Source organism: Dipodomys spectabilis, unplaced genomic scaffold (genome assembly GCF_019054845.1).
Source record: "Dipodomys spectabilis isolate Male_0828 unplaced genomic scaffold, ASM1905484v1 ptg000030l, whole genome shotgun sequence".
In the NCBI taxonomy this organism is placed as follows: Eukaryota; Metazoa; Chordata; class Mammalia; order Rodentia; family Heteromyidae; genus Dipodomys; species Dipodomys spectabilis.
This window is the reverse complement of record NW_024870707.1, coordinates 4,378,589-4,404,612: the sequence shown is the minus strand read 5'-3', so window position 1 is coordinate 4,404,612 and position 26,024 is coordinate 4,378,589. Positions and strand designations below refer to the sequence as shown.

Genomic DNA, 26,024 nt, shown 5'->3' with positions numbered 1-26,024 from the left:
GGTACCCTACCATTTGAGCCATAGCACCACTTCTGACCCTTTTTGCTTTTGTGATGCTGAGGAATCAGATCCAGGGCCTCATACATCCAAGACTATCACTCTATTGCTGAGCCGCCTTATCAGCCTGAGCTCCTGCTTACTATCAGGTGCTGGCAGCCTGTGTTGCCCAATTCCCAGCCTAGGGTATATGGGTAGAGTTTTGGTGGGGTTTGGGCTTCTCTTATCCTGAGCCTCCAGGTCTTTTGTTGTCACAGGCGTGCTTCCCAGGGAGTGTTGTTTATTTTCTCCCCTCTGTTGAGGCGTATGCTCAGCTTTTTGTGTTGTTCAGGCGCCGGATCCCCGGGCCTGGTTCCGGCCCCAGCCTGGAGCGCGCTTGTTAGGTCTATGCTGATGTGTATACCACCTAGGTTATGCAGCCTGGAGGACACAGTTCAAATTTCTTCTACTGTTGGTAGTCTTGACCCAGGGGCGCTGTTCCTGGCTTGGGCATTTGAGCTCCCTTCCAGGGGCACTCTTGCTCTGGTCTGGCCAGCAGAGTGTGCTCCACGGGCTGGTGGAGCTCTCGGACAGTTCTCAGTTTCAGTGGGTCCTGTGGTCCGCGTGTTGGGTAGGGAGTCTAGGTCAGGGTCTGGGGATTCCCTCCAGCTCTGGTCTCCCTTGAGGGATACACTGTCCCCTGTGGGGTACTCACCCTGGAGCTGGTTGTTTCTGTGTGGTGTAGGTCGTCAGTTGTTGTTGCAATCCGAGTTCAGTTGGGGTGGTTGTGGGCTTGGTTGGGCGGTGGTGGCTCTGTGTGATTTTTTCTGTCTCTGCCTCTATTGAAGCTGTTGGGTCAACAGGGTCCACGCTCAGGCGGCTTCTTCGCGGGTTGTAGAGATCCGGTGGGTCTGAGTGCGCGGGTGATCTGCAGGCAGCCCCCTCTGTCTCTGGGACCCGGGTTGTTGCGATCGCGATCGGGCAGGTGGTCTGCTGACAGGTCCTTTTGTCGCGCTGCTGGTGCCAGGCGGCTTTGGCGGGATGGAGCTTCTCTGCTCCTGTGGAAAGTGAGAGGTGGGGGTGGGATCCTCGTGGAGACTCCCGGCTGGTCCCTGGCTGGCTTTGAACTGTGATCCGCAGATCTCAGGCTCTTTAGTAGTTAGGATTACAGGTGTGAGCCACCAGTGCCTGGCATCAAGTTTTGTTTTTTCCTTTGTTGCTGTTTTTGTTTTCTTTTTGTCTTGTTTGCTCCTTTTCTGTCCTTGGGAAGATAAGGGGGACACAGAAATGGAGGGACAAAGAGTAAACAAATACAGCAGTGGTGCTCACTAGACACTATGTTGAAAATGAACTAGACAATTTGTGAGTGGGGATGGCAGGGAAAAACTAGAAGAGGAGGGAAGGGGTGACATTGTCCAGAAAGAGATGTTCACTTGCAACTCCTTTTGTACATCATCTTTATAATGAAATAAGGATACTGGGTCTAACTGGGCCCATCTTGGCAATATGCTGGATGATAGGGAATTTCCAAAGACTCTCGGAGGTGGAGTCCCATCCCCAGGCGCTGGGCATGCCCGAGTTCCTAGAGGCAGGGGTGGGGACTTGGACAATAGGTTATTGGAACTGCCAGGAATATACCATGAACTCACTAGACTCTGAACCCTTGAGCTCCATGTGACCCTGCCTCCTGACCATGACCCTATTTAAGTCCCTCCACCATCACCACCACCTCAGCCTCATTTCACACCCTCCTCCTAGCTCTCCGCAGGGCAGCATGGCATCCCTCTTCAATTCTCCACGAGGGTTTGTTGAGATTGTTTTCTGCTCTTTCTTTACTACCCTCGTGTCTCAGTTTTCTTACAGTGTGAAGTGTGTTCGAGGCTGCAAGTCTCTCGGGGAATGTGTCCACTTGCAGTCACTGGCTTTCTAATCAGGATTCCCAATTCGACCTCTCAAAATGTGGCGTCTCTGTATCCTGAGATTGAATTCCCGCATAACAATAAAAAGTATATATATATATATATATATATATATATATAGAGAGAGAGAGAGAGAGAGAGAGAGAGAGATATGAAGTGAGCTCATTATCTGACTTATGTAACTATAACCCATCTGTACATCACTTTTATGACTATTTTAAAAATTAAAAAAAAAGTTATGCTAATAAAGACCAGTTGGGGGCTGGGCTTGGTGGTATATACCTGTAATCCCAGCCACCAGGGGCCAAAACATAGGGACTTCTTTAAAAAAAGAGAAAGAAATAGAGGAAAGAAGAGGAGAGGAGGGGAGGGGAGGAAAAGGGAGGGGAGAAGAGAGCAGAGGAGAGGAGGGGAGGGGAAGGGAGGGAGGAGGAGGAGAGGGGAGAGGGAAAAAGTGGGAAGGGGAGGAAAGGAAGCAGGGAGATGAGCTGCTATAGGGAGGGGTAATACCAGCACTTGGGAGGTTGAGGCAGACAGGTCAAGAGTTCAAGAACAGCTTGGGCTACATAGGGACCTTGTCTCAACATAAACTTAAAAAAAAAAGGTTGAAGATTAGTGTCACAGTGCTTACCTAGCATGTGCTAGAGGCCTTGCATTTCTCCCTTGTAGCCTCCCCCAAAATAATTCCACCCAGCAACCGCTGTTTACAAACAACAGCGCCCTGTGGGGCTGGGATGTCCGGGGAGGGAGAGAGAGCTTGGGAGATGGGGCGAAGTGGAGGTGAAGGGGCTGTGTGCAAAGCACGAAGCCAGGGTTTGGGGGTGGGGGGTGGGGAGGCTCATAAGAAACTCAGAACTGCTGCAGAGGAATCCAGATCTTTCCAGGTTGACACTGAACTAAAACAAGATTCCTGCTACTCATGTCTCACCTCTGTCCCTTGACTGTCATTGACTGTCATGGCTCCTGCTGACCTTGGAGACCCCTGCGTTTCCCTGGACCATCGAGAGGTCGGCTGAGGCCCTTTAAGAGTCATTGTCCTGCCAGGAGCCAGTGGTTCATGGATGCTGTAAGAGGGGGTGGGGGGCGGTATGTGCATGCCATGGATCCTCCCAGGGCCTTGCACCTGGCGGTGGGGCCTGCTCCACCAAGAGAGGCTCAGCTGTCTCTGTGCTCACAGTGGGCCAGCCAGAAAGGCCTGCAGCTGGAATGGGGAACTGCCTGTGTTTAGGGGTCACCAGATCTCCCATCATCGTGGAAGGGGGGGTGTAAAACCACATGGACACCCAGGCACAGAGAACAAAGAAAGAAAGGTTTCTTGCCAGCAAAGGCCAATTCTCACAGGGAGAAGAAGCACCAGTCTTTGTCTGTGGTGACCTGTGTAACCTAAGGGGCTAAGACACGTGAGCCAGGGACTTCATCATGGCTGGGCTAGGATTTATGGCAGCTGTGCAAGTAGTAGATGAGTAGGGCTGCAGCTGGCCAGACTGAAGGTCAATTTAAGGGGTCCTGTTACCTTATATGGTTGTAACTGACCCAATGGAGAGTCATCTTAAGGGGAGGGGCAAGGAGGCCAATTGTTTACTACCTGCACTAACTGGGCCTAGTGTTGATTACTTTGAGAATGGTGCCTGCTCCTGAAAGGAGCATGCTAAGCTATGGGAAAGGAGCCTATTAGACTGACAGTGGGCACCTGTGTCTCAGCAGTAGCGGGCACTGAGCTGGCACTGCACAGTCCTAGCAGGGGGCTGGTGCTAATGGAGAGACTTGTATGACTTTATCAGGGGGTGATATTAAGCTCACTGAGACTCAATTGCCCTCTCTTGCTACATTTGGGGTGCAAGGAGCGCTGTCTTCCCTGTTCGATGAAATGTAAGAGACACAGAACCTACCTTCCTTCCTTCCTTTCTTTTTCTTTCTTTCCTTTCTTTCTTGTGCCAGTCCCAGGGCTTGAACTCAAGACCTGGGAACCCTGTCCCTGACCTTTTTCACCCAAGGCTGGTACTTTACCACTTGAGCCACACCTCTCTTTCTGGCTATTTTTGCTGGTTAAATGTAAATAATAGTCTGGAGGATTTTTTTTTTTTCTGTCCCAAGCTGGTCTCAAACCACAAACCATATTTATGGTTATCTGCATGTGTGACTGAATTAGTAAGTGACTACAAGATTTTTGATTACTTATCTACATTCCAAATCATATTCTAGATGGACACAGTCGGAAAGTTGGTTGCTTTCTTTGGGAAAATGGTGTCATTCTTTAAGCATATCTGGGAATTACTGGCTCATAAAGGGTAAATCCAGATGAATTACTTACCCTTTGTTCTCCAGGTATGCACGAGCAATCCCCCAGGGGACAACAAATAGCATAGGGAATACTGTGAATAAACAAGCAAGTTTAGTTAAAGACTGGTTGGCCAATGAGAAGATCAAGAATGAAATCAGGAAAACTCCATTTGCAATAACCTCAGAAAAATAAAATACATAGGAACTAACCAAAAATCTGAAGTACCTTTATGGTGAAAACTTTGAAAGGTAAAGAAGGAAATTAAAGAAGACTTAAGAACATGGAAAGAATTCCATGCTCCTGGATTGAAAGAATTAACATTGTGAAAAAGGTAACAGTGCCCAAAGCAATCTACAAATTCAATGCAATAACTATCAAAATCCCAACATCATTCTTCAATGAGTAAAAAAGTAACCCAAAAATTCATATGAAACAACAAAAGATCCTGAATAGCAAAAGAAATCCTTAGCAAGCAGAATAATGTTGGAGGAAAAACAATACCAAACTTCAAACTCTTCTACAAAGCCATAATAATGAAAACAGCTTGGTACTGGTATAAAAATGGGCCTGAAGATCAATGGAACTGTATAGAAGACCCAGAAATAAACCAACAGAACTTCAACTATTTAATATTCAATAAGGGAGACAAAAACTTAGGCTAGAAGAAAAACAACCTCTTCAACAAATGGTGCTGGCCAAACAGGAAATCCACATGCAGAAAACTGAAACTAGCTCCTTACATATCAACTTGCTCCAGCATCAATTCAGAATAGATCAAAGACCTCAATGCAAGATCTGAAACTATGAAACTATCACAAGAATAGAGGAAACATTAGGACTCTCGGCCACAGGTAAAAATTTTCTGAAGCATAGCAATCAAAGAAAGACTTGATAAATGGATCTGGATCAAACTAAAAAGTTTCTGCACAGCAAAGAACATAGCCAATAAGCCTATAGAATGGGAAATTGTTTCCAGTTTCACAACAGACAATGGCCTAATATCCAGCACATACAGAGAACTTTAAAATTAAATCTTCAAAAGAACAATAACCATATTAATCAATGGGCTAATAAGCTAGAGAGTCTTCTCAGAAGAAGTAAAAATGATCAATAGACACGTGAAGAAATGCTCAACATTTATGGCCATAAAGGAAATGCAAATCAAAACAATATTGAGATTCAACCTCACTCCAGTTAGATTGGCTATTATCAAGAAAACAAATGGGCTGGGCTTTGGTGGCTCATGCCTGCAATCCTAGCTACTCAGGAGGCTGAGATCTGAGGATCATGGTTTAAAGCCAGCCTGGGCAGAAAAGTCCATGAGACTCTTTATCTCCAATAAACCACTAGAACACTGGAAGTGGCACTATGGAGCACTCACCTTGAGCTGAAGAACACAGGGATAGTGCCAGTCCCAGAGTTCAAGCCCCACAACTGCAAAAAGAAGAAAATTGATAACAGATATTGGTAAGGATGTGGCCAAACCAAACCAAACCTTAATAACACTGTTGGTGGGAATATAAACTTGTTCAACCACTCTTGAAAACAATGTGGAGGTTTTTCAAAAAGTTAAACATAGAACTACCCTATGGTCAATCCAGCAATAGCTCTCTTGGACATTTATCCAAAAGATTACAAACCAGGATACATTAGAGCCACCAGCACGATTTTTATTGCAGCACTATTCACCACAGCCAAAGTATGGAATCAGCTCAAAGGCCCCTCAATGGACAAATGGATATATATATAAATGTGTGTGTGTGTGATCCGGTTTGAACCGGTTTAAGCCGGTCTGATCCGGTTAGAAGCAGTTTAAACCGGTTTGCACTGGTCTGATCCGGTTTGAGCCGGTTTTAACCGGTTTGATCTGGTCCTGAACGGTTTGATCCAGTTCTGACCAGTTTGAACCGGTTTGAGCCGGTTTGAACCGGTTAGAGCAGGTTTAATCCGGTTTGATCCGGTTTGAACCGGTTTAAGCCGATCTGATCAGGTTTGAAACGGCTTAAACTGGTTTGCGCCGGTCTGTTCCGGTTTGAGCCGGTTTGAGCTGGTTCTGACCGGATTGATCCGGTTGAAACCGGTTTGATCTGGTTCTGGCCAGCCTAAACCGGTTTGATCCGGTCCTGACCGGTTTGAGCCTGTTCGATCCGGTTCTAACGGGTTTGAACCGGTCGGTGTGAGCCGGTTTGATCCGGTTCTAGCCGGTTTTATCCAGTTCTAACCGGTTCGATCGAACCGGTTTGAGCTGGTCTGATCCGGCTCTAATAGGTTTGACCTGGTCCGATCCGGTTCGAACTGATCCTGCTCAAACTGGTTTGAACCGGTCTGATCCAGTTCGAACCGCTTTGATCCGGCTCTAACTGGTCTCAGCCGGTCTGATCCCCTTCGAGCCGGTTTGATCCGGTTCTTACCGGTCTGATCCGGTTCGAGCAGGCTTGATCCGGTTCGAACCGGTTTGATCCCGTTCTGACCGGTTTGAACCGGTCTGATCCGGTTCTAACCGGTTTGATCTGGTTCTGACGGCTCGAAACAGCTTGATCCGGCTCTAGCCGGTTTGATCCGGTTCTAACCGGTTTGATCCCATTCTGACCGGTCTGATCTGGTTTGAAGCAGTTTAAACCGGTTTGAACCGGTCTGATCCAGTTTGAGCCGGTTCAAACCGGTTTGAGTCGGTCTGCTCTGGTTTGAGCCCGTTCGATACCGTTGTGACCGGTCTGATCCCGTTTGAAGTGGTTTAAAACGGTTTGCGCCGTTCTGATCCGGTTTGAGCCGGTTTTAACCAGTTTGATCTGGTTCTGACCGGTTTGATCCGGTTCTGACCAGTGTTTGAACTGGTCCAATCTGGTTCTAACTGCTTTGATCCGGCTCTAACTGGACTGAGCCGGTCCGATATGGTTTGAGCCGGTTTGATCCGGTTCTAACCGGTATGATCCATTTCGAGCCGGTTTGATCCAGTTCTGACCGGTTTGAACCGGTTTGAGACGGTCTGATCGGGTTCGAGCTGTCTTGATCCTGTTCTAACCGGTTTGATCCCGTTCTGACCGGTTTGAACCGGTCTGATCCGGTTCTAACTGGTCTGAACCGGTTCTAACCGGTTTGAGACGGTCTGATCCGGGGCTCTAACCGGTTTGATCCGGGGCTTGAACCGGTTCGAGCTGGTTCTGACCGGTCTGATCCAGTTCGGACCAGTTTGAACCGGATCGAACCGGTCTGATCCGGTTCGTGCCGGTTTGATCCTGTTCTAACCAGCTTGATCCCGTTCTGACCAGTTTGAACCGGCGTGATCTGGTTCTAACCGGTTTGAATCGGTCTGATCCGGTTCGAGCCGGCTTGAACCGGTTCTAACCGGATTGATCCCATTCTGACCGGTCTGACCCGGTTTGAGCTGGTTCAAACCGGTTTGAGCCAGTTTGATCTGGTTCTGAGCGATTTGAGCCGGTTCGATCCGGTTCTGACTGATTTGAACCGATTTGAACCCGTTAAAACCTGTTTGATCCGTTTTGAGCCGGCTCTAAGCAGTTTGATCCGGTTCTAACCGGTCTGAACCGGTTTTAACCGGTTTGAGCTGGTTTGATCTGGCTCTGACCGGTTTGAGCCGGTTCGATCCGATTCTGACCGATTTGAACTGGTTTAAACCTGTTTGATCCGGTTTGAACCGGCTTAAACCGATTTGATCCGGTCCTGACCGGTTTGAACCGATTCTGACCGGTCTGATCCGGTTTGGGCCGGTTTGAGCCGGTTCGATCCGGTTCTGACCGGTCTGATCCGGTTTGGACCGGTTTGAGCCGGTTCGATCCGGTTCTGACCGGTTTGAAATGGTTTGATCCGGGTCTGACCTGTTTGAGCCGGTTCGATCCAGTTTCGACCGGTTTGAACCAGTTTGAATCGGTTTTAATCTGTTTGATCCGGTTCTAACCGGCTTGATCTGGTTCTGACCGTTCTGATCCGGTTCTGACCGGTCTGATCCGGTTTGAGCCCGTTCTAACCGGCTTGATCTGGTTCTGACCGGTTTGAACCGATTTCATCCGATTCTGACCAGTTTGAACCGGTATGAGCCGTTTTAATCCGGCTCTAACTGTTTGAGCTGGTTAGATCCGGTTCTGACCGGTTTGAACCGGTTCTAACCAGTTTGATCCAGTTCAAAACGGTGTGATCCGGTTCGAGCCGGCTCAAACCGGTCAGAACCAGATCAAACTGGCTCAAACCGGTTTGAACCGACTCAAACTGGATCAGACCGGCGCAAGTGGGTTTAAACCGCTTCAAACCGGATCAGACCGGTCAGAACGGGATCAAACCGGTTAGAACCGGATCAAGCCGGCAATAACCGGTTAGAGCCAGATCAGACCACTTCAAACCGGTCAGAACAGGATCACACAGGTTAGAACCGGATCAGACCGGTTCAAACCTGTCATAACGGATCAAACCAGGTAGAGACAGATCAGACCGGCTCAAACCGGTTAGAACCGGTTCAAACCAGATCAGACTGGTCAGAACGGGATCAAACCGGTTAGAACCGGATCAAACTGGCAATAACCGGTTAGAGCCGGATCAGACTGCTTCAAACCGGTCAAAACGGGATCAAACCTGTTAGAACAGCATCAAACCGGATCAGACCGGTTCAAACCGGTTAGAACCGGTTCAAACCGGATGAGAATGGTTCAAACCGGTTTGATCCGTTTCTGACCGGTTTGAACCAGTCTGATGCGTTTCTAACCGGCTCAATACCGTTCTGACAGGTTCGATCGGTTTGAAGTGGTTTAAAACGGTTTGCGCCGGTGTGATCTAGGTCTGACCGGTTTGAACCAGTTAGAACCAGTTCTTACCGGTTTGATCTGGTTTGAGCCTTGCTCTACACGGTTTGATCCCGTTCTGACCTGTTTGAACCATTCTGATCCGGTTTGAACCGGTTCTAACCGGTTTGAACCGGTCTGATCTGGTTTGATGCGGTTCTAACAGGTTTGATCCCCTTTTGACCGGTTTGAAGCGGTCTGATCCGGCTCTAACCGGTTATTGCCCGCTTGATCCGGTTCTAACCGGTTTGATCCCGTTCTGACCGGTCTGATCCGGTTTGAAGGGGTTTAAACCGACTTGCGCCGGTCTGATCCAGTTTGAGCCGGTTCAAACCGGTTTGAGCCGGTTTGATCTGGTTCTGACCGGTTTGAGCCGGCTCGATCCGGTTCTGACTGGTTTGAACTGATTTGATCCAGTTTAAACCTGTTTGATCCGGTTTGAGCCGGTTCAAACCGGTTTGAGTCGGTCTGATCTGGTTTGAGCCGGTTCTGACCGATTTGAATCGGTTTGAGCCGGTTTGAAATGGTTTGATCTGGTTCTAACTGGTTAGAGCCGATTCGATCCGGTTTGAGCTGGTTTGATCCAGTTCTGATCCGGTTTTAACCGGTTTGAGCTGGTTTGATGTGGTTCTGACTGGTTTGAGCCGGTTTGACTCGATTCTGACCGGTTTGAAATGGTTAGAACCGGTTTGATCCAGTTAGAACCGGTTTGAGCCGGTTTGAGCCGGTTCTGACCAGTGTGATCCGGTTTGGGCGGTTTGAACCGGTTTGATCCGGGTCGTTGCGATCGCCACTGGGCGGGTGGTCTGCCGACAGGTTCCTTTGTCGTGCTGCTGGTGCCGGGCGGCTTTGTCGGGATGGAGCCTCTCTGCTCTGGTGGAAAGTGAGGGGTGGGGGTGGGATCCTCGTGGAGATTCCCGACTGGTAGGTTTCTTTGTTCCTGGCGATCCGCTGTTCTGCAAACCGGTACCTGGTGATCTGCAAGCAGCCCCCTGTGTCTCTGGGGCTCCGGCAGCCCCCGCCGGGCCGGCTGGCCGGCGGCTTGGCGCACTGCTGCGTGGCCAATAAAGGTTGGGGGAGGGGTCTTCGCTCTTCTCTGTTCTGAATTTCTTCTTTTCCTCTTTCTTTTTTTGTTATTTTCAACCTCTGGTTTTTCTCTGAGTGTTCGTCTTTTTGTTGTTGTCGATCTCTTGGGGAGATTAAGCGTTGGAACTTGAACTCTCTTTTTGGTTGGAGAGAGCTGTGGCGTTTACCTACTGCCCCATCGCCATCTTGGTCCCCCCTCTCTCTTCAGGGAATTTTTCACTTCTTGATTCCTCAAACTATAGATCAGTGGATTTAACAAGGGAATCACTACAACATAAAACACAGAAGCAAGTTTATCTGTGTCCAGTGAATGACTGGACTTAGGCTGTAGGTACATAAAAATGATTGTCCCATAGTATATTGTGAGGGAAGTCAGGTGGGATGCACAGGTAGAAAACGCTTTCCTTCTCCCTTCAGCAGATTTCATCCTCAAGATGGCAAACAGGATGAAGACATAGGAAATGATCACAATTAATAGAGAGCAAAGGGTATTGAACCCAGCAATGATTAGTAGCATCATCTCTTTGATACTTGTGTCAGAACAGGCCAGAGCAACTAGAGGCACATCATCACAGTAGAAGTGGTTGAGCCTATTGGAGTCACAAAAGGATAACTGAAACGTTGCCAGGGTTTGTGCAAGACCCACAGCAAATCCATACATGTATGTGCTAGCCATGACTCGCATACAGAGACCCCTTGGCATGAGAACGACATAAAGTAGAGGATTGCAGATGGCGACATATCGATCGTAGGCCATGATGGAGAGCAAAAACAGCTCAGACACCAAAAAGCTGATGAAGCAGCATACCTGCATGGCACAGGCATAGAATGTTATACTTTTCACTTCACGCAGAAAATTCACAAGAGTGTTTGGGGTGATAGAGGAGGTGAAGCAGAAATCAATGAAAGCCAGATGTGTGAGGAAAAAATACATGGGTGTGTGAAGCTGAGGACTGATATGGATTAGCACCATCAATCCAAGATTACCCAATGCACTACCTAAGTAGATGAGCAGGAATACACCAAAGAGAATGACTTGAAGCCCTGGATTATCCGTGAGCCCTAGGAGGGTGAACTCAGACACCACTGAATAATTTCCATGGGCCATGGAACAGGTGGAGAAGCCTTCTACACTAAAGTCCGATCGGATTACACAATCGGAGTGATGTTCCTACTGGAACAACCAAGTGTAGATCAAGTGAGTTTATGAATCACTGATCCTATTCATTCATAGGAATGTCTTCATCTTGAGCCAGCTTTCAGTCTTCAAGTCATGCATCTCTACAAAGTTCTGTGAAAACAGAAAGTTGTATTTTAAAGTTTTACATAATTTATTAACTGAAATCATATCTGTTATGAGTAAAAGAGAAAGGATTGAGAATTATATGTGCATTGATAACAAAAAGATTCTTTCTTAAGTATTGTTATAATTTAAAGATAATTACACCAAATTAAACAATAAAAATATTATTTCTTGGGTGTGTCAGAATGTGTTTGAGCAGATGAGGAAACATCACAGAATGACTGACAGCATTGGGATGTCTCCACTCTTAGTGAAAGACCCACCATGAATCCGCCAATGTTTGTGCCAGCACACTTTCCAGATATCAGGAATAATAAAGTTAAAGATCAACTCCAGAAAAGCTTCTATGAAATATATTGAAGACAATTTGGGATATTGATGTTATCTGTACATTCTGTTTGCATTAGTTTACTTTTTTATTTTGTTTTTTCTTATTTCTCTATTTTATCAATTCTCAAATAGCTTTTGTTAATTAAGTAAATACTAAGCTTGAAATGTATGTAGTTTTTTTTGTGTTTTGAAAAAGATCTCACAGATGAAGAATACTGTTATAATTCAAATAAACCTCCTAACCTATATGTTCAGGTATACAAAGGTACACTAGGTAAAGCAAAAAATCTAAGTATTGGATTTCTCTGAAATAAATAGCTGGGACAAATATTTTCAAATTTAATACATTTAAGAGAATTCAAGAACCAATCATCTACAGCCCACTTACGTGTAATGTTAGACATGCTCAAATTCAGTGCATGCTACCATCTTTCATCCTGGCAAACCCATGGCAATGTAAAGAACATATTCTTCTGTCCATCTACCTTGGCCCTAAGCATTGGATGAATTCTTTTTCTGATGCTGGTCATCTCCTCTTCCTCCTTTCTGTGACATCTTGAGTGTACTTTCTAACATGCAAATCTTGGCTTTTGTTTCCCATCAAACTGTAAACTGAGTCCAAACTTCCTACAAGGCTGATTACATTTGTGATGCATAAACCTTTCTTGTAGACTCCTTTCACCATTTATAATAAATACTACTACCTAGCAGGAGTCAGTTAGTAAATTCTCCTAATAAACTATGAAAACAATTAAACATGATAATTTACAGATTTTGTCTTTTTAAATCCTTTTTCTTTGCTTTAATTACCTTAAAGTTTCTCGTCCTACATATTGCTTTTGAATAATGATCAACAGAACCAAAAGACAGCCAATATACTTTATGGATGATTGTAGATGACAACACTTCCTAGCATTTCAGTATTTAAAAGTATATTGTGTGATCTATTGTTGCCTTTGGATATTTTTCTTGAATTGCATCATTTTAAATCATTTTTGAGTCAAAACAGTAATGGTGCTTTGCAAACATAAGCAATTAAGTCACAATTGTTCATTGGGGACCCAATTTCCTTAATAGACAAAAGTTAACCATGTGAGTACTACAACGGTACACTGAATCTCATGGAAGAAACAAGAACCTAAAGAAAGAACTAAGAAATAATAACAAACATCATTCTAACAGATGAGACATAACGCTGACAACATTCACTCCCCATGATTTGTTTTTACAGAGTGTGTTATAGTTGTGAAGTTCTCTATGAGGTCATGGAATAGAGTTGCTAGGCTTCTGAGTTGGATAGGCTTCTGAGAAAGTGGTCATTATCTATTTTAGAAAGATTTTTCTTTTCTTTCTTTCAAAAATCACAAACTATATTTCAGGATTCTTCTTCATGTTATTCTAACATTTTTGAACGATTCATAAAGTGATCATTGTTGTTCGCCTATTATCCTATGGTCCTAAACTGAGAAAAAAAACAGTTTTTATTGCTAAAGAACTCCAGGCCTTTACAACATTGCTGACTGATTTGAATAACACTGTTTCTCTAAGAAGGTCCATGAATCTTTCTGTTCCATTCAATAACTGATGACAGTCACACTTAAACACTGATTGGCTTGCAGGATTTTTCTTTTGATTTTTATATTTATTAGCATGAATTTATTCTATGTAATATTCATGGCAATATTTCCATACATGAAAACAAGTTTATTTCTTGTCATGCCTAATTAAAATTTCTGTTTCTGCTTTTCACAGTGTTTAGTTAATTTGTACTCTTTACAGTGTACATATGTATATATTATGTAAGTACATCTATATGGTATATATGTGATATATGCTATATACTATATATGTATGTATGTATGATATATATGCTATATATATGTATGATACAAGATGTATATGTAAATTTTATGTATGATATATACATATTCATAAACATGTAAAACTTGGATCATATTATACTTTTCCCTATTTTCCCCTCTTCTGTTATTTGCTCATAATCACTGATCCAATAACATTTTGTATAAGACCAGTGTAATTTTTGAAAAATAAGTCTTTCTGAAAAATACTGATTGTTTCTCAATTACATAGCCAACATAGTAATTATTCCTATTAAAATTCCTCTAAGTTTAATTTGGTCAGACTGCCATGGACGGATCAATGAAAATCATTGTAATTATATCCCTGTATATAAGTTAAATTATTTACTATCAACAATTAAAGAAATTGTAGGTTTTCTTGGAACATGAGCTACAAGTCTTTGGCGTACTGGATAGATAGCATATTAAGGGTATTTGTTAGCAGATGGGCAGTTTTTTGTGCAGTCCCTGATACTATGATGAAAATTACTTCGCTATAGTCCTACAGTCAAAATATCACACTACTCAACTATCAACGTTTCACAATTTAGTTTCTAATAAAAATAAAGAAAATTGAAAATAAAGAAAATACAAGTAAATAGTGCTTTAAATACAAATGTAAAATTCAGAGGCTGATTAAAAAAGGAAATAATGCCTTTTTAACATTTAATAATATTTGTGGGTTAATTTTATACCCTGCTATTTTGCTAAAGCTTTGAATCAGCTTGAGTAATTTGGAAGTGGAGTCCGTGGGAGTCTTTAAATAAAAAATCATGTCATCTGAAAAGAGGGAGAGTTTTACTTCCTCTTTCCCTATTTGGATCCCTTTTATGTTTGCATCTTGTCTTTTTGCTGTAGCTAGGCATTCTAATACTAGATTGAAGAGAAGTGGAGAGAGTGGACATCCTTGTCTCATTCCTGAGTTAAGAGGAAATGGCTTTAGCTTTTTACCATTAAGTATAATGCTGGCTGTAGGTTTGTCATACACAGCCTTCATTGTATTGAGGAATGTTCCCTGGATTCCTAATTTTTCCAGAACTTTCATCATAAAGGAGTGTTGAATCTTGTCAAATGCTTTTTCTGCATGTATTGAGATAATCATGTGGTTCTTATCCTTGTTCTTGTTGATGTGATGAATTATATTCAATGTTTTTTTCTTTTTTGCAATTGTTTCTAACATATTTAAAAGATGATTTTTTTTTTGTTGCTTTGTATGTCCCTCTCCCACGGTATAACCCCTGTTTTCACTGTATTTGATGTCGGTATAACTTGTGGAGGGTAAAGGAAAAACAAATTGTTTAAATAGGGATACAGGTGGACCCATTGCAACAATGAGATGTATAAGACGTTATGTGGAAAAAATGAACTTTACAACTTTGGGGGGGCGCAGGGATGGGGAAGATGGGAAGAGATGGGAAGGGGAAACAAGGGAGGAAGCAACAATGCTTGGTAAGACTCATTACCTTGCCCATGTAATTGTAACCCCTCTGTATGGTATTTTCACAATTATATATATATATATATATATATGTATATACGTATATATATATATATATATATATATATATATATATTTTGTGGAACACTTGCCTGATTTCAGAACAATTTGGACCCAAATTTGAGTTTTGTTCCTGATAGATGGGAAATCATATTAATCTCCCAAATACTTGCAAAATATGCAGATAATTATTACACAAATGGAAGTAGCAACATTAAGATAATAAGATGTGTGTTTGGACCTAATAAGTAGCATCTAACAGATACATCATAAATACCAAGCATCCCTAGTACATTGTCTTGAAACAAAGCTTTCTAAATTTTTTTACGTGTCATTGATTGTTGATCTAACTTGAAAAAAACTCCAAGCAATTGAATTTAATCCTATTAAAGCCTTTATATTTTATTTTATATTTTCTGCTTTTACTACTCTTTTAAAATTATTTTCATTGTTATCTAACGTTGTTGTATACAGGGGTTTTAATTCTACATTTCAGTTTATGAATACAAGACATTTTGATCCACAGCATTCTCCTCTCATCTGTCCTAACCTCTAAGTTCACATTCTATTCTCACATGAGTATATTGATTAGTGTCTTTATTTTTTATTTCTTGTTATTGTAAAGGTGATATACAGAATGGCTGCAGTTCATAATTCAGGTAATGCATACATTTCTTTTTGAAGAGGGTCATTATTTTTCCACACTTCTTCTCCCCTATTGTCTGTTGACCACCTCCCTTTAAGGTTCACTATCCCACAGAAAACATGTTTTGACCTTCTGGTGTTCATTTTGTTTAATTATCAGATAATTTGTTCAAAGGAGTTATACCATGGCTGGAATATATCAGACTCATATCTTTCTATATTTTCAAAATTCTGGAGAATTTTTATTTAAATACAAATTAGGAATGATGTTTTTGAGAATTGTGAGACAAAAATCCTAATTTATATCTACTTACAATTATTGGAAAGTCATGTAAAAATTAGTTGTAAAATGTTCAAAACTGAACAAACTCCATGTCTATTGCACAGCTATAAATGTGTGTTGATGAACTGTATAAACTACATTACGTAGAACACACTCATTCTCAGACACGATCGCATGTGTTTGAAAAATGAGACAATCCATTAAATAAAACTAAATACACTACTTGACACAATAAAACAGTCAGTAAATAACTGTTTATATTGGCTTTACACATTTGGAACTAGTTAGTAGATTTCATATTTTACTTTATTGATTGTATTATCTGCACTACTGATTTAAAAGGGAAGATGATAATTTCACCAAAAAGAACATTACACAAAAACCTAAATCAAATGACAGGCATGCCTGACACAGTGTTAATTGAGAAGAGTACACACATTTGGATAGGATGTTTGCGAGGCATCCACTAAACAAAGTGGCACATGGTGTTGCTTTGGAATCTACAACTGGTTAGGTTGTAGGACAGGTAGAAGGAACCACACTCCACGACAACATTCCATAACAACCTATGTATATTTACAATATTCTTTAATATAGTCAGACATGGAGCAATGAACTATTACTGCTCTCTACAGAGTAAAAACACAGAGAGGAAAATGGAACAATTTGCCAAGATGATAGCTATCAATTATAAACACAAAATTGTTAATCAAGTATTTTAGAGTCAAAATAAGACACAGATTCAGGCACGAGAATGACAGTGCTAAGAAGGGGCTGTATTGATTTGGTCTAGGATGGAATCAGTGAGGGATAGTTAAAATCAAGGTAATCTTGTTAGTGATATACTCTCCTTGCAGGCTGGAGACCTGTTGAAAATCCCAGTCTATAAACCTTGTTGATAAACTTTAATATTTTCCCAGATTGTCTATTGTATAATGTAAGAAGCAAGAAGTAGAGCTCTTTTAGCTAAACATAAACATCTCCATGTTACACAAAAATCAGTCAAAGCTTATGTTCACGTATATGGTGTTTCTTCAGATATTAAAGATGCAATGGAAACAGCATATTCTTTCTCATTTACTGTCACTTTAACTCTTTTGTTCATATTCTCCCATTTCTCTCTGCTCTTTCAAATCCTTTGGCCATTAAAATTCAAGACATTAGCCCGGTGCTAGTAGCTCACGCCTATAATCCTAGCTACTCAGGAGGCTGAGACCTGAGGATCATGGTTCAAAGCCAGCCCAGGCAAGAAAGTCTATAAAACTCTTATCTCCAATAAACCACTAGAAAACCGGAAATGGCACTGTGGCTTAAGTGGTAGAGCACTCACCTTGAGCTGAAGAGCGCAGGGACAGCACCCAGGCCCAGAGTTCAAGCCCCACGACCGACCAAAAAAAAAAATAAACAAGTAAAATTCAAGACATTGAAATTTACACCACGGTTGTTAAGTGAAAATGACTGAAATGAGACAGTGGACATTTACTGTAGCCTGAGTGAGGCTGAGCTCTCCAGGTGAAAGTCATGATTCTGCCATTGACCAAAAATCTGACTCTAAATAAAACCCAACTCAAAATCAATTCAGCACTACTCTTCGATAATCCTTAGATTATTTGTTAGCAAAATGTAACTTTTCTTCCATTCTCTTCAGGGAATTTTTTACTTCCTGGTTTCTCAAGCTATAGATCAATGGGTTTAGCAAGGGAGTCACTATTACATAGAACACAGAAGCAACTTTATCAGTGTCCAAAGAATGACTGGACTTAAGCTGTAGGTACATAAAAATGATTGTCCCATAAAATATTGTGATGGAAGTCAGGTGGGATGCACAGGTAGAAAACGCTTTCCTTCTCCCTTTAGCAGATTTCATCCTCAAGATGGCAAACAGGATGAAGACATAGGATATGATCACAATCAATAGAGAGCAAAGTATATTGAACCCAGCAATGATCAGCAACATCAGTTCTTTGATACTTGTGTCAGAACAGGCCAGCTCAACTAAGGGAACATCGTCACAGTAGAAGTGGTTGAGCCTATTGGAGTCACAAAAGGATAACTGAAACGTTGCCAGGGTTTGTGCAAGACCCACAGCAAATCCATACATGTATGTGCTAGCCATGACTCGCATACAGAGACCCCTTGGCATGAGAACGACATAAAGTAGAGGATTGCAGATGGCGACATATCGATCGTAGGCCATGATGGAGAGCAAAAACAGCTCAGACACCAAAAAGCTGATGAAGCAGCATACCTGTATGGCACAGGCATAGAATGTTATACTTTTCACTTCACGCAGAAAATTCACAAGAGTGTTTGGGGTGATAGAGGAGGTGAAGCAGAAATCAATGAAAGCCAGATGTGTGAGGAAAAAATACATGGGTGTGTGAAGCTGAGGACTGATATGGATTAGCACCATCAATCCAAGATTACCCAACGCACTGCCTAAGTAGATGAGCAGGAATACACCAAAGAGAATGAGTTGAAGCTCCAGGTGGTCTGTGAGACCCAAGAGGATGAACTCAGACACCATTGAATAATTGCCATGGGCCATCGAACAGGTAGAGAAGCCTTCTACACTAAAGTCCTCTCAACTCACATAATCTGAGTGATATTGTTCCTACTGGAATAACCAAGTGTAGGTCATGAGTTGATTATGAATCACTTATCTTATGTTGAGCACATTCAAGGGGATATCTTTATGCCGATCCGCATCTCAGACTGCAATGCTTTTTCAGAGGTAGAAATCCCAGATCATGCAATCCTGCAGGTATGTGTGAAGACAGAAAGCTTATGTTTTAAACTTTCACATAACTCATTAATCTAAGTAATACCAATTGGGACTAAAACAGAAATGATGGAGAATTATTTGTTCATTGATACCAAAATGTTATTGCTCACGTATTGGTGTACTTTAAAGAAAGTTACACTAAGCTGAATCAAGAAGACACTGTTTTTACTTGGATGTGTCAGACTGGGTTTGAGCAGATGAGGAAACATCACAGAAGTGACTGACCGCCATGGAGCCACGAAAGTACACCTGGAGTATTCTACCTGTTAGTGTAAGACCCACAAAAATTTCATAGAAGTTTATATACATACACTTTCCAATCAGCAGTTAAAATGAAGTTAAAATTGACTTCAGGAAAAAGTTTTATGTAATATCTTGTACATTATGGCTATAATGATTTTATTTTTTTCATACTTTCCCTTTATAACTCTTTCCTTCAACAGCCAAGTAGCATTTTGAGACAAATTAAGAAATATAATATAGAAAGTTTGTTTTTATTAGTGTGAACATCTTAAAGATACTTTCATATTTTAAAGTAATCTCCTATCATTCATCTACAAATATATGAAAGCAAACAAAGAGATACAAAGACATATAGTAGTTGTATTTGGGTATCTAGCTGAGGGGATCTCAACTATGTCTTTCAAAGATACCCTAATTTGCCCTATCTAAAGGGAATTCAACAATATATAATCAACATTATGGCAGCATCTTCCATCCAGTCAAATCCATGACAAAGTAAAGAACATATTTCATATATCCCTCTATCCTGTCATTAACCGCTGGGTGATTGCTTAAGCTAGTCATCTGCTCACCACCCTCTCTGTGCTACAACACCTGCATCCACTCTCTGAAGAGCACCTCTATAGTTCTCTTTACCACCAATTTGGAGAAAGTCCCAAATTCCTAACAAGGCGGATTACATTTGTGATAAATAAGCCTTCTGGTAGACTTGTTTTATCACAATAGGAAGGATATTGACATATTTTTCATATACAAAATGTCTCTACCTGGCAGGATTCAGGCATTAGTAAACTCTTCAAGTAAGCGATGAAAATACTTGGAATAAGTAAATGTACAGATTTTTTCCTTTTAAGTCATTTTTCAGTGGCTTCAGTTACTTTGATGGTTCTCTTCTTACACATTGTCTTCAGGTAATTATCAACAAAATCAATAGGAGTCCAATATACCTTATGGAAAACTATGAATGATGAGACCACTGTTTAGCATTTCTGTATTTGAATATATTTCACATGATCTATTGTTGCTGCTAGGATATTTTTCTTGAGTTTCATCATTTAAAATCACTTTTGGATGAAAATTATAATGAGGTTTCACAAACACAAGCAATTAAGTCATGGCTTATCTTTTGGGACCCAATTTAGTTAATAGGCAAAATTTAAGTACTTGAGTTCTACAATTCTAAATTTAGCTTAAAAGCAACGAAGCATTAAGAAATAAAAGCAAAGAGTGTTTTAACATATGGGAAAAATTCAGACAACATTCACCTACTTGAGATTTGTTCTTATATGTTATTACAGATTTTATTACAGTTTTGGATTTTTCCATAGCATCATGTAATACAGTAGTTTGAATTCATCATGATAGTCCTCTGAAAATGTTAGAAAGTTTTTAAAATTATCCTTTCTGTCAAAATTGCAAACCTCACTTCATGATTTTTCTTAATGTCAGTTTGATTTTTAAAACAATTAGTTAGGTGATTATTGTTGTTCAGCTATCAACTGGCCTTAGTCATTAAGTCACAAGTTTTGTTTTATCAATGAAAACCCAACATTTTTTATAGGTAAAAGAGCATCAGTACCTGATTTGAAGCACACTGTTTTCCAAGGAATTTTTCTGTAACTTTTTGTTTCATACAATAATCTATGAGAGTCATACTTAAATACTAATTCTGTATGCTTGCGTATCCCACTCAATTTCATTTTTGAAATATTAGTTCAAAGGAACCCAATGCTTTCCTTAGTATTTTTACGCCAATTTAATTAATTACCATATTATCCAAGAAGAATCACTACCAATTAGAGTTGCATAGGAATACATATATTCCAGCAATATTTCTCTTGAAATAATTTGATCTATAATTATTTAAACCAATGATAGGTTGTTAACCCTTAACTATGTACCTGATTCACAGAGTGATTATTCCAACCTTCATTTTTACTAACAAATCTTACTCTAAAGGGTAGAAGATTGGCTCTCAGACTTCTACAGGTTCTAGTATTATGCTCCAAACTAAGAATTTACACAACAGTAAAGAAGCCCCAATGATGGCAAGGTGGAAATAGAGACAGCTTTTTAAGGAACAACCAAGACTCTGGATTAGAAAGGTATGAGGGATTCATCAATTGCAAATCCATATCGAAGACAAAATAGAAAAAGATGTGAAAAGTTTTCTGCCCTCTCTGTGATGACTTTTCCTTTATTTCAATTTTTGAAGTAGAAGACTAACATGGCCAGATATGAAACATGTGTTCATGGACCAGACACATATGTCTTTCTTATGTTTTCAGAAGTCTGAAGGATTTTTACTTAACTGTAATTCAGGAAAGATATTTTTTTGAGAATCATGATGCAAAAACCCTGATGTAGATATGGTTAGAATTATGAAACAGTCAGGTAACAATAATCTGTACAGTTTTTCAAAACTGAATTCAAATACCCATGCTTCTAATTCATAACTATATGTGTCTTGTTGAAAAATAGTTATTTGTGTATTGGTAGATTGGATAAACTATCATGATCATATTCATTCTGGAATACCTATCTCATATGTTTGAAAAATAACTGAGACTATACATTTAAAATGGAAACTACTATTTGACAAAACAAAAGCAGTCAATAAATGATTGCTTGTTGAGACTTTACTAATTTTGGATCTAGTAGAAAACTTTATATTTTATTAATTGTATAATTTATATTACTGATTGTTTTTGTTGTTCTTGTTGGTCATGGGCTTGAACTCAGAGCCTCAGTGTTGTTCCTGTTCTCTTTTGTTCAAGGCTAACACTCTAGCACTTTGAGCCACAGTTCTACTTCTTACTGTACTGTTTTGTTTTATTTTATTTTATTGTAAAGATGCTGCACAGAGGGATTAAAATTACATGAGTAAACCTAATGAGTACATTCATTGTCAAGGATTGTACTGATTTTAAAGGAAGGAAGAATATTTCACTGGAAAGTCTGTTACATAAAAACCTGAACCAAATAAATGGAATGTCTGATACAATATCAGTGTTAAGAATAGTACACATTATTGTGACATGTATACTACATACAAGGGGCACATTTTGCTTTTCTGTAAATACTATGGAAGTGAAAGTAGGTGGAGAAAAATAAAGCCATTTGCCAAGATGACAGCATTAACTGAAAAGGTAAAATGGTTATCTAAAGTATCTTAGAATTGAAATCCTGTTAAGACTCCGGAAGAACAAGATTGAAAGACAATGCTAAAAAGGGGCTGCAGAGATGTGGTCCACTATGGATCAGTGAGTAATATTTAAAACTCAAGAAAATCTGGTTTGTGACACACTCCAACATGCATGCAGCCTGGAAACCTGTGGAAAAACTCTAGTCTATAAAACTCGTTGATAAACTTTATTTCTTTCCCAGATCGTCTATTGTATAATGGTAAAATATAAAAAGCAAGAAGTTGAGCTCTTACAGCTAAACCTAAATATATCCATGTTTCACAAAAATCAATCAAAGCTTCTATTTCTAAACACTGAGTTTGACAATTATTAAAGATACGATGGAAATAACGGAAATGGTATAATTTTCCCTGGTACTGTCACCTTATCTCTTTGCTTCACACTCTCCCATCTCTCTCTGATATTTCCAAATCCTTCTTCCATTAAAACCTCAGAGATTCAAATTTATACCATGATTGTTAGGTGAAAATGACTGAGATGAGAGAGTGGACATTTACTATACCCCAGTGAGGCTGAGCTCTCCAGGCAAAGGTCATCACTCTGCCGTTGATCAACATAGCGAGTCTAGGTATAAACCAGCTCAAAGTCAACTCATCATGCTCTGATAATCCTTAGGTTATTTGCTAGCCAAACGTAACTTTTCTTTCAATCTCTTCAGGGAATTTTTTACTTCCTGGTTTCTCAAGCTGTAAATCAGTGGGTTTAGCAACGGGATCACTATTACATAGAATACAGAAGCAACTTTATCGGTGTCCAAAGAATGACTGGACTTAGGCTGTAGGTACATAAAAATGATTGTCCCATAAAATATTGTGATGGAAGTCAGGTGGGATGCACAGGTAGAAAACGCTTTCCTTCTCCCTTCAGCAGATTTCATCCTCAAGATGGCAAACAGGATGAAGACATAGGATATGATCACAATTAATAGAGAGCAAAGGGTATTGAACCCAGCAATGATTAGTAGCATCATCTCTTTGATACTAGTATTAGAACAGGCCAGAGCAACTAGGGGAACGTCGTCACAATAGAAGTGGTTGACCCTATTGGTGTCACAAAATGACATCTGAAACGTTGCCAGACTTTGTGCAAGACCCACAGCAAACCCATAAGTATATGTGCTAACAATCATTTTAATACAGAGACTCCTTGGCATGAGAACAACATAAAGTAGAGGACTGCAGATGGCAACATACCGATCGTATGCCATGATGGACAACAAGAACAATTCACAAACTGCGAAGGTAATGAAGCAGCATACCTGAACGGCACAGGCATGGAACGTTATACTTCTCACTTCACGCAGAAAATTCACAAGAGTGTTTGGGGTGATAGACGAGGTGAAACAGAAGTCAACGAAAGCCAGATGTGTGAGGAAAAAGTACATGGGCGTCTGAAGCTGAGGACTGGTTTGGGTTAACACAATTAATCCAAGATTACCCAAAGCACTGCCTAAGTAGATGAGGAGGAATACACCAAAGAGAATGACTTGAAGCACTGGATTAGCTCTGAGCCCCAAGAGAATGAACTCAGACACAGTTGAGGAATTGTCATGGGCCATGCGACAGGTCCGATCAGCTCACAAGTTCTGTGTAATATTCTTCTTACTGGAATAAATGATTGTAGGTCATCAGATGATTATAAATCACAGATTCTATGTTGAGCACCTTCAAAGGAACGTCTTCATGCTGAGCCAGCTTTCAGTATGAAAGGCTTTGTTCAAGGCAGAAATCTCAACTCCTGCAGAGCAACAAGGAGTTGTGAACACAAACAGATTATATTTTAAACTTTTGCAAAGCTCATTAATCTAAGTCATATATATCTCGTATAAAGCGAAAAGATTGAGAACTCCTTGTGCTATAAAAAGGATCTTTTTCAAATATTGATATATTTTAAATATTACACCCAATTAAACAAAGTGAAAATTTTACTTCTTGGATGTGTCCAAACATGTTCGAGTCGATAAGGAAACATCACAGAAGTGACTGACCACACTGGGGCTCCAAACAGACAGGTGGAATGTTCCCATTGAGTCCAATTCCTATAGTGATTCCATACATGCTTGTGCTATTATTTTTGTGTAGCAGGAATAATACACTTAATCACTGACTCCAGAATATTTTTATGAACTGGATAATCGTTGATACCTGCACATTATATTCAGCGTGGTTTGAGTTTTTTCTCTTTCTAAATTTATCTCAACAACAGGAAATGTACCTAAGCAAAGGACGTCTCTGACAAGCAAGATACTCAAAATCAGTCTGTCATCCCTTCAATTCTGCTTTTGCGCAAATATTTTTGTCTCTGAGAATTCCATCACAGACCTCCACAGTACAGCCATTAGTTGATCTAAGTAGATGTTGGCACTTCTCTCCTTAGTGAGAGACTGATTATTTCACATTTTCTGTTGTCAATTGAAGAAAACTAACATTCACATTATCAGTGCATTTAATTATCATGAGGAGGAAACCAGAATTATGTCTTATTTGGAATACATAATTTTAATTTTTCCTCCTACTCTTTTTGCTTTCATAGCTTTTTATCTTTTTCAATTTATTAAATGTTTGTTTCAAATCACATATATATTCAAATATTTATTTATTATTTTTATTTATTTTAATGCATTTTATTGTAAAAATACTGTACAGAGGGGTTACAGTTATATAAGCAAGGCAATGAGTACATTTCCTATCAAGCATTGTTGCCTCCTCCTTTGTTTTTTCCCTACCATCCCTTCCCTCCCACCTCCACAACTACACTTCCCTCTTCCCCCTCTGCTTAAATCGTAAAGTTCGTTTTTCCACATAATGTCTTGTACATATCATTGTTACAATGGGCCAACCTGTATCCCTATTTAAGCATTTTGTTTTTTCCCTTCCCTTCTCCAAATTAGAGAAGTATATATACAAGATACAGGGCACCAACATCAAATACAGTGGAAATAGGGGTTATACAGTGGGAACTTATAGACACAAAAATTCATACCTGTGACCTGATTGTTTTCCTCTGGCTTTACTCAGTTACTCTACTCTTCATATTACTTCAGTTTAGTTATCCTTAAAAAGCCACTTCTGCAGGCTCATTTCATTGTATGCAATTATAACTCAATTACATTTCTACATTTATATGTGGTATTGTCCTCACATTCTAATTCCGCTCAGCCCACTGTAAATTCCTTTATCAGTTTTCTGTAGCACAAGTCCATTGGCATCTCTCATTTCAAATTAAGTTTTCATTATTTAGACAACAAATACCTGTGTTTAACAAATACTTTTGTTTACTTTTACTTTGTGCCTCTGCTTCCTTTGTTTATGATTTAAAACACCCTATTACTTATTTATTCTTTTTTAAGCTAGCTCCTGTCAAGTTTACAGATCCTTATTAGGAGATGTCATCTAATGGTGCAGGGACAATCATCTCTTATTTGATCATGCCATTGTCTAGTCTTTAGACAAACTTTCTGATCGGAACTGCAGACACATATTCCTAACTTCTCCCCCAGTAACTTCAATTAGCTATTCCAGAGACTCAAACTGAATATATCCAAATAATACGTTCATCAATTAATAACCTACCTATCCTACCTATATAAACTGAGGTAGGCTTATGCTTCTTTAATGGGACTACCTTCCAGAACAACAAATTAAAGAGCATATTTTATCTACATTTGCTCATGGTTTTTGATTAATTGGTGACACTACTAGTAATTCAACTTGTACATTACAATCTACCTGTAATAACTTCCATATTTTATTTATTCAGTTCCTAAAGCAGACACTGGGTTATTGCTGTGTTTATTATGATAGCTTATCTGACACCACCC

The 26,024-nt window shown here is 40.3% G+C and overlaps 3 protein-coding genes across 3 annotated transcripts; all 3 read right to left on the bottom strand.

Moving 5' to 3' along the window:
* Positions 1-848: 848 nt before the first annotated feature.
* LOC122104768 (olfactory receptor 5AL1-like) lies at positions 849-11,160 on the bottom strand. Its single transcript, XM_042675702.1, has 4 exons — positions 10,235-11,160; positions 8,681-8,760; positions 6,588-6,775; positions 849-1,034 (listed from the first exon to the last, which is right to left on the bottom strand). Exons 1-4 carry the CDS (start codon positions 11,158-11,160, stop codon positions 849-851), a joined length of 1,380 nt encoding a protein of 459 aa, XP_042531636.1.
* A 6,416-nt stretch (positions 11,161-17,576) lies between these two features.
* Positions 17,577-18,518, bottom strand: LOC122105211 (olfactory receptor 5AL1-like). Its single transcript, XM_042676359.1, has one exon. The coding sequence runs from the start codon at positions 18,516-18,518 to the stop codon at positions 17,577-17,579; it is 942 nt and encodes a 313-aa protein (XP_042532293.1).
* A 4,302-nt stretch (positions 18,519-22,820) lies between these two features.
* LOC122105220 (olfactory receptor 5AL1-like) lies at positions 22,821-23,762 on the bottom strand. Its single transcript, XM_042676368.1, has one exon. The coding sequence runs from the start codon at positions 23,760-23,762 to the stop codon at positions 22,821-22,823; it is 942 nt and encodes a 313-aa protein (XP_042532302.1).
* Between the last annotated feature and the right edge of the window lie 2,262 nt (positions 23,763-26,024).

Coding starts and splice junctions, on each gene's coding strand:
- LOC122104768 (XM_042675702.1), bottom strand. CDS start 11,160: ATGGCCCATGGAAATTATTCAGTGGTGTCTGAGTTCACCCTCCTAGGG. Junction 6,776..8,680: donor GTTTGATCCGGTTCTAACCG/GTTTGATCCCGT, acceptor GCTTCAAACCAG/ATCAGACCGGTCAGAATGGG. Junction 1,035..6,587: donor GCTCGAACCGGATCAGACCG/GTAAGAACCGGA, acceptor CACTTTCCACAG/GAGCAGAGAAGCTCCATCCC.
- LOC122105211 (XM_042676359.1), bottom strand. CDS start 18,518: ATGGCCCATGGCAATTATTCAATGGTGTCTGAGTTCATCCTCTTGGGT.
- LOC122105220 (XM_042676368.1), bottom strand. CDS start 23,762: ATGGCCCATGACAATTCCTCAACTGTGTCTGAGTTCATTCTCTTGGGG.